Raw genomic sequence first — 13205 nt, forward strand, 5'->3', positions numbered from 1 at the left:
AATTATTCCAGCATGATTGGATTTGTAATAGAGCCAGATGTTGTACTTACAAAGACTTCAATGAACAATTATTTGGGTCTAAAAAACTCAGGATAATGTCAAATTACTTGCTAAAGTACCCATCACTATACATCAGACAAAGGTACATGCGATTCAGATTCAATCTATTGCCAACAGCGGAAATATTGATGAGAACGGAGTCTCTTCCGAAAGAGTTAAATCATTGTCGTTTTTGTCTTGATATAACATCTCAAGAAAAATTACAACATCTGATTGTCATTTTTCCCCGCAATAACTTTGATGAGAAAGATTCATTTTCATAAACTATTATGTTTGTACACTCCTATGACTGAAGATGAAATCTGGTTCGCAATTTTTACTAGTAGAAAACTGGCAATTAGAATTGCCATAGTGCAATATTTAGACAATGTATTGTCGATGGTTAATGTTGAGTCTAAGTAGTAATTGGGAAAACAAATCTAATAGATGTCATGTATGATAAAGGTTGCTCTATTTTTCTTATTATTTTATTATTATGAAATTGATATTGAAGTTAGTTAATCATTGCGAAGAAATATTGTTTTTTCACTTATGTAATTAATGTGAATTGTGTGTTTTACTTTTGCAATGTATGAAAAACTGTACATTTGCAATGTATGAAAAACTGTACATATATTTTATGTTTATTTATTTGTGTCTTATATTTTATATTTGAAAGGTTGTTTATCAGCCAAACAAATAAAAACAAAAAAAGGCTCTTTGTTTCGGGAGTGACTGGCTTTCTTGTCCAGACCTCGTAAAAAAAACAGGGGGTTCCACAAATGTAACAGTAACCCTAAATAAGAAAGAATAAGAATAGCAAATAATTTGTCTTTCTGGAATTCTATACAATAATTGCTAGACTCATTAAAATGTTATTTTAGGCACACTTCATGGGTTGAGTCACTGATTTAGTTTGTTCTTAAACACCTCAAATTCAATGAAATGTCGTGTGCCATCACATCCCATGATGTCACTTCGGGGTGGGGGTCAAATGACATCACTTCCTGTGAGGACATCAGAGGTCACGAGTCATGTGATGTCACTTCCGCTACCCCTGGCATTTTGTTGAAATGACGTTCGTGTGTGCGGGCCATATCTGGGCCATACTTTCTTTATGACAACATAATGGCTGACTTCTCTCTTCGCTGGGATATGGCACACAACTCATATGAGGAAACATTAGGAACCATGACACTGAACTAGATGATCACTTACTCTGGGCTTGGCTCTTGGCTTCAGTTGTTCCAGTTTCTTAGCAGCAGCTTCGATGGATGCAGCAGCCCCCAGCAGTTCTGTTTCAGCAATCACGGTGGGATCTTCAGGGTCCACCCACGATGTTCCTGGAATTAGGCAAAATGGAGAGCCGTGGAAAAGTCAGGATGAGCTCAGAAAGTGATGCACCACAGGCACGCTGCCATGCAGTGCATAGATCCATTGATTTCATGGAGTGTTCACAATGTGAATGGCATTTGCTACTCAAGTGATCAACAATGCAAGTCACATTCAGAAAAGCACATAAGATCAAATGAGTTAGTGACATCAATGGAGAGTAAATGGGATGGCTAAATGCTTTTTAAAACTGCTCTCTGATGTCACAAATGGCTTCAATAATACTCCAACGCTCTGAGGTATATCAAGGGTTTTTATTTATTGAAACTGACCAAATGTAACAATTGCATAACTTTTACAATTCATGTCAGTTTGCAAAATGTGAGCTACGTTATCAATCTACAGGAATGCATTCTCATTTCAGGGTCATAGTGTTAGGCAGAAACCTGTGCAGTTCCCTTAGGGACCACTGCAAAAGATTTAGGACTACAGGTGGTTGGCAGTAAACCCAATTGGTAGCAGTCTGTACCACCCAGATTTACCGGGTAGCTGTGGCTGAGCAGTCAGACTTCTCTCAAGATGAGTTAGGCAGTTTAGAGAGTATACACAATAGGTACAGAGATACAGTAGCACAAGCCATCACTGACCAGAGCTTTGGTGTAAAAGTATATAATTATTTATTTAAAGACACACTTGTAAATTACACTAGCACGAAAAGAGGTAAGTAAATTCAACACACAGTCACTATTATATTTCTACAACCCTAATTACTTATTAGACAAGTCTTAGTGAGAAACACCACTTATTTTCAGACAGAGGTGAGCGCTTAACATAAGATGACACGCTAATAAGTTATAGAAAAAGGGAGGGAAAAGGCAAAGTTATGGAAGCACAACATTTCAATACCTTTCAAAGAACCATAGTGAGGCAGGTTAGGCAAAGTCTACTGGAGAGCAAGGAAGTTCAAATGCCAGGCCCACTCTTAGAGAGAGCAAGCAAAATGTGTCCAGGATCACACAGTGGGGTTATGCCCAAAGAGTCTTTGTAGATAGTTCACAAAAGATTGAGATCAAGTCAGGAAAAGTTAGTTAACAGGCCCCAGGCTAACCCAGGTTAGAAGGTCGAGGATTTACTGTCACCCCGAACGATCTGTCGCAAGGGAAGCCAGGCGGGACACAGTACCTGAAATGGGAAGAACGCTCCAGCGGGGGCAGTTGTTCCTGGCAGCGGGTGCAAGTCAGTGTTTCGTCCAGAGGAAGAGGAGGTCTCGACGTGGAGGAAAGATGAAGGTCGTTGCACTGCCAGGGAAGAAACCAGCCGCAGAGTTTCCCGGTTACAAGGCACTACCCTCTTCTTCGCAGTGGTGGTAAACCATGGTATTCCGGTTGCCGGGGTGCTTGGCACGGGCAAGGCGGCCATGAGATGGTCCAGGAAGGCGAAAAGACGGGCAAACTGGTTATCCCCACCAGTCAAAGGAAGAAGACTCTCCTGGCTGGCGATCTCCTCTGTCGTCGGGAAAAGTGGTGAGACGGTTCAGCAGGGCTCCACCGGTGGTTTCGTCGTTGCAGGTCGGCTCGGCTTCTCCCTCCTTGGATTCTTTAGGTCCTGTGGCGACGTCTGAAGTTCCAGTCCCCAAAGCCCTGCTTTTATGCAGAAAACCCCCATTCATTCAGCGTAGCTGTCACTGAAACATGCTAAGTGGTGAGCCGGGCGGCTCAACACTTGGGCCAATCACACAAGAGTGCGACTTGAGTTGCCGAGGCAACTCAGTCCAGGGTGTCTACACCCCCTCCCACACCCCCTGTAGTACCCAGACAGAGTGGCACCACTTTTGGAGGCTTCTGTGGAGAAGCCCACCAAAAAGTGGAACAAAGGGCTCGACTTGGGTTGGAGTCACAGAAGCGAACACAAACGCCATTTTGGAACCAAGTCTCGGCAAAAAATACCAACCAGTGAATTTATATTAATTTAATAAACCGGCAGTATGTTCGAGGCTATTTTAAAAAGTGGTAGCCTCAAACAATGGGAAAATCCCATAGGAATATATTTGCGGTCGAATACAAAAAGTAGTATCCACTGCCACCAGCCAAAACTCGGTCGGGGGGGACTGGACAGTCCCCCCTCGGACAACAGACCCCGGGGTAATCGAATTGCCCCGACCAGTACGTCCACAATATGATGGTTTGTACTGGTTCTGTTCACAATTTAAGACTAGGTAAGCCAATGGTGACTTTACATGCCCTGCGAGACAGTAGTCAGTCCCAGGGTATGGAGTCTATGTTTGGGGGTCGCTACGACACCCCTGGGTTACGGCACGGAGGGTGCTGTGTAATCCATATACCAAAAACACATGAAGCCCTATGGGGTAAAGGACCCCATAGCCCATACAACACATACAAAGTCAAAGGAACATCTCAAATCATGTCTAAGAGTGGGAGGAAAAGAGTCTCACTCTTAGCAGGAGAAAAAAATAAACCCCAAAAATCCAGCAAAGCTGCTGGGGGACTCACTAGGTTTGGGAAATTAGCCTTTACAGAGAATTCTCCCTAACACATAGCGCATATTTTAAGATGCAGAAACAAAATCAAATTGTTAAAATGTCATGGTACTGAGCTCTCCCAGCATAAATCTAGTTACGCCTCCCCATGGTCAGGTTACGTTCGTCACTCCCCAAACGCTGTTGCTATTAAGCCGTTTGACTACAGTGCAAATTGTTTGAACAGCGGGGGTTTGTACGTGTGTGTTAAAATATTTTGTCAATAAAGTATAAATGGAACCCAGGTCGCAATATATCTTGGTATACAGTCATTTTTGCATGCAAATATTTGTTTCCATAGCCACATTTCCCATACTTTCCCCTACCATATTGCCAGTTGTGGTCCCTCTGGCTTCTTCCATGCTTGCACTATTGTAATTCTAGCTGTATTAAGGAGTTGTGAGATGGCTGCGACTGAGGTGAAGAGCTAGTGGAGTGGGCAGCATCCAATGTTTAAGAACAGTAAATAGAAGAAATTAAATCATAAGGCACACAACAGATACCCAAAAGGCACAATCGGGAAAGTCAATCACCGAGATACCATAGCAACCCTCTCAGGTGCTCTGGGCTCACAGTATTGGTTATATAGAAACCATGCTAATTATATAATCCAGTATATGCAAGTATAAGGTAGACACATGTAGCTAGTTAGTATTTGAAGCAGGCAGATCATAGTAGCCAATATATTTCAGCCAGAGCCTTTATCAGGGTGAATCTTTATATATATATATATATATATATATATATATATATATATATATATATATATATATATATATATATATATATATATATATATATATATATATATTACATGGCCACGGTAGTGGCCATGTAGTTATGGTTAAGTTGCTGTTTCCATAGGAAGAGCACTTTTTGGGTGGCTTATAACTTCGCTCTCCCTGGACGGATCCTCACCAAACTTTGCAAAAAAAGTATTTGGGTGACTTTGAATTTTTTTGCAAAGTTTGGTGAGGATTCGTCCAGGGGGGGCAAAGTTATAGGGGGGTCCCAAAACTTTTTTTTTTCCCATAGACTGAATGGGAAAAAATGTTTGCTCGCGCCTACAGCCCAAACCGCTGGACGGATTTCCACCAAATTTGGACCAGGAGCAGCGGCTTGGTCCCGAAAGCGTGCTTTTGCAAATTTGGTCAAAATCCGTCCAGTAGTTTTTTTTAAAATGACCAAAAAGTAGGTCCAAAAAAATTAGTGATATCTGTGTTCGGTTCGCGGACACACTTCCCTGTTCGCTCCGCGGACAGTGTCCTGATTGGCCAATCGTCTTGCGTGATGTTCGTGGACATGCAACGTGTTCGCTGATTGGACGGCGTGGAGCGTGAAGCACGTCAGATTTTTCGGTAGCGCCCGCCATCTTGGATTCACGGACGACCGCGGACAGCGCGGTGAAACTTTGTTCAAAATGTGTATTTAGTAGAGTGTGTTGGTGTGTAGGAGTGTTTGGGGAGGATGGGATTGTATGAGATAGGATGAAAGTTGTGTTTTTTATGTGTTAGACGTTCTTTTTGTGTTCGATTTGTTTGCGGACATCACGGGTGTTCTGAAATGTTCTAAATAAACTGACTGGGGGGTGTTCTAAGGACTCAATATGTGTCCGTTTTGTTCGCAAGCAAAGTGAAACTGTTCTAAGAACACTCGCGGTGTCCGGGGAGTGTTCGTAGGGGGTGTCCTGAGGACGCTGTCCGTATTGTTCTCTGTCAAGTTGAATGTGTTCTAAGAACACCCGCGGTGTCCTGAAATGTTCGCAAATAAACAAAATGGGGGTGTTCTGAAGACGTTTTTGAGAACACTCCCGGTGTCCTGAAATGTTCGTAGGGGGTGTCCTGAGGACGCTGTCCGTATTGTTCTCTGTCAAGTTGAATGTGTCCTAAGAACACTCGCGGTGTCCTGAAATGTTCGCAAATAAACAAGATGGTGGTGTTCTGAAGACGCTTCTAAGAACACTCGCGGTGTCTGGGGAGTGTTCGTAGGGGGTGTCCTGAGGACGCTGTCCGTATTGTTCTCTGTCAAGTTGAATGTGTCCTAAGAACACTCGCGGTGTCCTGAAATGTTCGCAAATAAACAAAATGGGGGTGTTCTGAAGAAGCTTCTAAGAACACTCCCGGTGTCCTGGAATGTTCGTAGGGGGTGTCCTGAGGACGCTGTCCGTATTGTTCTCTGTCAAGTTGAATGTGTCCTAAGAACACTCGCAGTGTCCTGAAATGTTCACAAATAAACAAGATGGTGGTGTTCTGAAGAAGCTTCTAAGAACACTCGCGGTGTCCGGGGAGTGTTCGTAGGGGGTGTCCTGAGGACGCTGTCCGTATTGTTCTCTGTCAAGTTGAATGTGTTCTAAGAACACCCGCGGTGTCCTGAAATGTTCGCAAATAAACAAAATGGGGGTGTTCTGAAGACGTTTTTGAGAACACTCCCGGTGTCCTGGAATGTTCGTATGGGGTGTCCTTAGGACGCTGTCCGTATTGTTCATTGTTAAGTTGAAAGTGTTCTAAGAACTATCACGTTGTTCTGAAATGTTCGTAGGGGGTGTCCTGAAAACGGTGTCCGTATTGTTCGCTGGCAAGTTCAAAGTGTTCTAAGAACACTCACATTGTTCGCGGACATTAAAAGTTTCCCATAGATCATAGTTGAAATGTTTGAATCTATGGATGTGATATGCTGCGGTGGTTGTTGCCAGGGCATAGAGTCTTGGGTGCATGGCCATTTGGCCATGCACCAAGGATTGTATGCCCTGGCAACAACCACCGCGGCATATCACATTCATATTTGCTTATAACTTTGGGTGAAAAACAAATGTATGGTTCTCTGTCAAGTTGAATGTGTCCTAAGAACACTCGCGGTGTCCTGAAATGTTCGCAAATAAACAAGATGGTGGTGTTCTGAAGACGCTTCTAAGAACACTCGCGGTGTCTGGGGAGTGTTCGTAGGGGGTGTCCTGAGGACGCTGTCTGTATTGTTCTCTGTCAAGTTGAATGTGTCCTAAGAACACTCGCGGTGTCCTGAAATGTTCGCAAATAAACAAGATGGTGGTGTTCTGAAGAAGCTTCTAAGAACACTCCCGGTGTCCTGGAATGTTCATAGGGGGTGTCCTGAGGACGCTGTCCGTATTGTTCTCTGTCAAGTTGAAAGTGTCCTAAAAACACTCGCGGTGTCCTGAAATGTTCGCAAATAAACAAGATGGTGGTCTTCTGAAGACGCTTCTAAGAACACTCGCGGTGTCCGGGGAGTGTTTGTAGGGGGTGTCCTGAGGACACTGTCCGTATTGTTCTCTGTCAAGTTGAATGTGTTCTAAGAACACCCGCGGTGTCCTGAAATGTTCGCAAATAAACAAAATGGGGGTGTTCTGAAGACTTTTTTGAGAACACTCCCGGTGTCCTGGAATGTTCGTAGGGGGTGTCCTTAAGACGCTGTCCGTATTGTTCGTTGTTAAGTTGAAAGTGTTCTAAGAACTATCGCGTTGTTCTGAAATGTTCGTAGGGGGTGTCCTGAAAACGGTGTCCGTATTGTTCGCTGGCAAGTTCAAAGTGTTCTAAGAACATTGTTCGCGGACATTAAAAGTTTCCCATAGATCATAGTTGAAATGTTTGACTCTATGGATGTGATATGCTGCGGTGGTTGTTGCCAGGGCATAGAGTCTTGGGTGCATGGCCAGTTGGCTATGCACCCAAGACTCTATGCCCTGGCAACAACCACCGCAGCATATCACATTCATATTTGCTTAGAACTTTGGGTGAAAAACAAATGTATAAGGAACAAAGGTATTAGATACTATGGATGTGATATGCTGCTATGGTTGTCCTTATTATTGTATACTTACTGTTTGGTCTAGTAATGGGAGTCCATGTTTTTCTTCTTCATTTCTGTGATAAAAGAAAATAGCATGTTAGTATTAGTATTTTGTAATGACTTATTACATTGTATAAGCAATATACTTGTATTTTTTTTCGACCCTCATATTTAGTAGAGTACAAATCAGAGTACTGTGCAATTTGCTCAGTTTCTGTATTTGTTGCTAAAATCATTGGGTCTGTGGGAGAAAAAAAAATCCATGTTGGATTAAAAAAAAACCTTTTTCTGTTATGCTACAGTTTATTTGTTTGTTTGTTTTCAGTGTTCACTTGTTGTTTCTGGCTAATGCTTTATACTTTGCTTTGTTGTATTTTTTCTGGAGCAGTAACAGATTCTTCATTTGTTTTGATATTATAAAATTTTGGAGCAGTTAGATACCAATTGGCGTATTCTAACTGTGTATTTTTTGGCCTAATTTAGTGGTATTCATTTATCTGATTAGTTGTTGTAGAATCTTTGAGCTGCTAGATAGCTTTTGGAGTATTCTAACAGTTTATATTATTTTAACACAAATTTATAATTTTGGGACAGTTAGATACCAATTGGAGTATTCTAACTGTGTATTTTTTGGTCTAATTTAGTGGTATCCATTTATCTGATTAGTTGTTGTAGAATCTTTGAGCAGTTAGATAGCTTTTGGAGTATTCTAACAGTTTATATTTTTTTAACATAAATTTACTTAAAGGTTTAAATACAGTTTATTTATCAAATTTTGGTTTTAAGAACATCAAATAAGCGTTTGTAAGATTTGCTGGTAATCTCTGCTTTAGAGTAATGGTCCTATCATTACATTCAAACCATCCACATTTCTTTTTTATATATGCCGTGTAGTGCCCTGAATTGGTTGTGGCTCCTGCGTGGTAGATTATACCTATTGTTGTGAAGGTTTTCTTACCAAGTGATATTTGACTATGTGTGAATCCAGTCAGCTTGCAGTTGTTTTTGGTACCATCTGCATTGTAACGTAGAAGCATTAGTATTACGTATTTACTATGTGTTTGTATTACTAACGTGGAGCGATTATCTGAATTGCAGGTAGAGCATAATCTACCATGGTTTGCATTTTGTACAAGTTGCTGAAATGGAATGGATTCACAATTTGGTATTGATATATATATGAAGCGTTCATTGGGAATTTCTTCTTGTGTCACATTGTTGCACAGAGTGCATGTAGGTTTCCACATGTATGAAGTCTGGAAGATTTCCTTTATAGGTATGTTTTTGTTTTCCAGTACTTGTAGTAAGTACATTAAAAATTATTGTGGATCTTCCTGTGAGTTTATAGTGAATTTCACCATTCCAGCACAGTAGTCCAATTGTTGCCTTATTCCATAAACACTATATGTGTTGTCAGGATTGTTTTTTGCATTTCTATGAAGTACTAACATTTGCATACACAATGGGTCTCTAAAGTGTAAGTAAATGTTGTCAACAATTGGTGGTAATTGAAATAGAATATTCATTGCTACATTTGCATAGCAACTTACACCAACTATATTTGAGAATTTAAATGGTCCAGGTAGTTCTGTATCTAACTGCTTTTTTTGGAGTTTGTCTTCCTTCTTTAAAGAAGTACCTGGTTTACTTTCTCTAATTGATTCTTTTTTGTTTGTGGTACTTGATGAAGTATTAGTTTCTTTTACTCTCTTTGGAGGATTTGCAGTGACGTCCTGTTGCATTTCTGTTTGATTTAGTTTTCTTTTACAACATTTTAGTTTTTGTGGAACAGAATATGTGTTTAGATGGGGAGTGTATAGTGAGCGAAGTTTATTATATTCTAAAATGCAAGGAATATCAGCGTTTACTTTAATTGCATCAAAGTTGATTAGAAATAGACCGTCAAGTGTAAGTAAGCGTGATAGTGCTACGTAGCTCATGCCTTCTTTAAAGACTGTGTTACCAATATCTATCATTGCTTTGTCTAGGGTAAGACCTTGTGATTTATGAATCGTGACTGCGTATGCAAGAGTTAGAGAAAATTGTTCTCTGCGTACATACATATCTTTGAAGAGAAGGAATCTAGCTGTTGAGCGTCCTATCCGTTTTACTTCTGAAAGTTTGTCAAAGAGTATATTGACAAACTGAATTTTGTTGTCACGTGGGTATGTTTTAAAGCCAACAACTGTACCCAGTGCTCCATTAACTAGTCCTTGGTCCACGTCAAGGTTACGTTTAAGCATTACTCTGCAATTTAAGGATAATAACATCTTTTCTAAGCCTGCTGTGTTTGAGATTGATTTTTCTAAATTATTTAGTCTTGTTGTGGCTTGGTCACACATGGGTAGTGTCATACCATGTACATCTAGTTTGTCTGTGGCGCTAATTTCCATTATTGGTTGCATTTCTTTACTTAACATTATTTCATTGAATTTGAGACAGCTTGCAAGAGTTGGCATTAAGGCCATACAATTGACATTTTTGTGGGCTAATTGTTCCATAACATCTGTAGCACATGCATTATCGACATAAAGTGCATTAATGTGCCGGGTTTTCAATGTTGCTTCTGCTTCTTTAGAAAGTATACCAACTCTCAAACTTTTTAAAATGTTGGCATAAGTTAGATCTGCAGATTGGCGCATGTTTTCTGTTAATTCTCTGTATTGGAAATGTTGCCAAAGGTTGACAATTCCAATGCTGCCAACAGTTTTACGGCAGAGTTTGTGCCCTAATGTTTTAAAAATAGGTTCACCTTTTACTGGTGTTAATTGAAGCAGATCTCCAAAAACAATAATGTGTTTTCCTGCAAAGAGCTCTTCATAGTCTGCTTTGAGTACTTCTTGTAATCTGAGGTGAATCAAAGCTAACATCAGGTTGGAGACCATGCTCACTTCATCTATTAGTAGCATTTTCATTTGTTTCAATACTCTGCGTAATTCCATTGCAGCTTCTGCAGAAAGTTTGTAATAGTCTAATTTGTTCTGGTGTTCTACTGGTAATAGTAGTAATCGGTGTAATGTAACACCACCTATGTTGTAGGCAGCTAAACCTGTGGGGGCAGTGACAACAGCTGACAGTTTGTTGTTTGTCAATTGTTGAAGGAACTTACTAATGATTTTGATTAGGAATGTTTTGCCAGAACCAGCTTCACCACTGACGTACAGTAGTATAGGTTTATAATTATGGCAGGAACATTCTTTATTTTCATGTTTTACACCATGTGCAATTTGTTTTGTTACTTCTTGAAAAATGCTACTTTGCTCATTGTTTAGTTTTGATTGTAGTATAGTTAAGTCTTCCTTATCTTCATACTGACACATGGTGTTTTCTACTTCTATCATAGCTAATTCTGCCTCATTTGTTATTAGTGGTTCTCCCAGTGGTTCTTGGCTTCCTGTTACAGAAGGTTGACTACTGTCAGGAGTATCCTTATCTAGTTGGGCTTGGAGTTCTTCTTCATGTTGCTGTTCATTGTGCAACATTGTTTTGTACTGTGTAAAGTTTACATCAGTTATAGTGCTTTCATTTGCTTTGAAAGCATCCTCATATGAGTCATAGTTATCTAGTCATTGTTCTTCTTTTCTCCATGGTTTGAAGAGTTGTAGCAGGGACATGTAATATACTTCTTTATGTTGAGGAGTCTTCAATGACAATTTGATATGATTAATTAAATTTGGTTTAGTGAGTTTAACTAAGCTGCCTTCACAGTCTGTCACTCTACATCTACCTTTTTTTCATCAGGTTTCATATTATTTTTGTATCTGTAGTTTTGGGCTATTTGGTATAGACACATGTTTTCCAAAGTATTACTTCTGTTTGGGTAGTATGTGTCCAATAAATTGTTTTTTAAAATGTCTTGGCTGTTGGGATCATGTTTGGCTATTGTTTCTATATCTTCATATGATTTTAGAACTCTTTTTCTAGATTTAGCTGGACCAAGACTTAGCCATACTATATTTTCAGATTTACCATACAATGAAGTACCAGTTAAACGATCAGCTGCTTCATAAGATCCACATTCTCTATGGGTGAGCATTTTTATGCCCAAGCTGTATAATTTCTGAGATACTGTTTTATCTGATGACAGGTCATTCCAGAGGTCTTGGAGCTCTGTCTTTTCTGCTTTAGTTAAGTATGCTGTGACATATCGTGCAACTGCAGTAGAATTGTCTGCAATGTACTGCACATCTATGTTTGCATTCCATAAGTGGGCAATGATTGCATTATAATCATTGATATATTTTTCTTCTTCTTTTCTTTTTATGTAATATGTATTTTTAGGTGACTTACCTTTAACACTATGTCTAACTGAAGACATGAGGTTGTTTACTTGACTTGTATTTGTAACTGGTCTAGGGAAACCAAATCGGCATTTAGTGTAGTATTTGCCTTTGTTTTTGTATTTGCGACGACAATATTTTCCACATTTGTGTCTTTGAAATTGTAAAATTTGTGCATGAAGATCACTATTTGTGGCTTTTGATGGAATTTCAAAAGTGACATATTTTTCAATAAACTGTAAAACAGTGGCATCACTGTCTTGACCAAATTTAGGAGCATCTTTAATCCATAAAAGCATGTGGATATGTGGTGCTCCTCTGGCTTGGTATTCTTTTCTCCAAAAGAAGTGTTGCACTTCTCCAAGGGGAGGAACAGTTTTATTACAAATAAAATGCAGCATAGCGATGAAGCGATGGTGAAAATATCTTGAAACATTAACAGGATCCAAAGAACAAAGTTCTCCAGGTGTTAGAATATCTATGTTTGTTTTGTTTTTATTTGATATGCGTAGGAAATCATGTAAATCTTCCCATGCATATTTTGCACAACTTAATGTAACAAACCAAGTGGGTGGGCCAAGGTTTCTGATCATACAACATACATCTCCATGACGTCGAAACCAGTACTCTTTAGTACCACGCATATTTGCTAATAGATTTGTAATATTTGATTGTAAAACCTCATCCTTTTGTTGCACTTTATCTAATAATTCTGTAGCTGTCATATTTTGAAAGTGTGATCCTGATTTTAATATGTGTGCAACTCCGTAACATAAAGTTGCTAGTTCACTTTCAAAGAGTAGGTGGAATATGTATTCCACATTTTGTCTAAATCTGGGATCTTCAGAATACATCCGTAATGAGCGGTATTCTGAAGCTGATATTTGAATAGGTCTAGCATCATACCTTCCTCCTTTGCCAGTAGGAAAGAGTAGAGGAAAAGCACGTGCTTCTATACTTTTTTCCCATATACTGATTGGCGATCCTTTTGTTTGACGCATTTGGTAAAGTTTCCAGTACATCTTGTACGGTGTCATTACAGTGCAAAGGATGAATTGTATAATGGTCTAAAGTATTTGATATTGTAGCAGGATCTACTAGCTCAAATTGACCAGCTTCTTGTGTTTCTTGAATTATTTCAGTTGTATCTTTCAAGTTTTCTTCAATATTAATTTCTTTGTAATATTCATTATTCTCTTTAAGATATTGGAAGGCTT

General features: G+C 39.6%; 1 protein-coding gene across 11 annotated transcripts in view; it reads right to left on the minus strand.

Moving 5' to 3' along the window:
* Positions 1-13205, minus strand: part of TLN2 (talin 2) — a 7472684-nt gene that overhangs the window by 1469775 nt on the left and 5989704 nt on the right. For all 11 annotated transcript variants that reach the window (XM_069624483.1, XM_069624482.1, XM_069624486.1 and 8 more), the window contains one exon: positions 1258-1382. In XM_069624483.1, the coding sequence (XP_069480584.1) occupies positions 1258-1382 (125 nt within the window). The remainder of the gene's footprint in view (positions 1-1257; positions 1383-13205) is intronic.

Source organism: Ambystoma mexicanum, chromosome 11, assembly GCF_040938575.1.
Source record: "Ambystoma mexicanum isolate Mex_15411 chromosome 11, UKY_AmexF1_1, whole genome shotgun sequence".
In the NCBI taxonomy this organism is placed as follows: Eukaryota; Metazoa; Chordata; class Amphibia; order Caudata; family Ambystomatidae; genus Ambystoma; species Ambystoma mexicanum.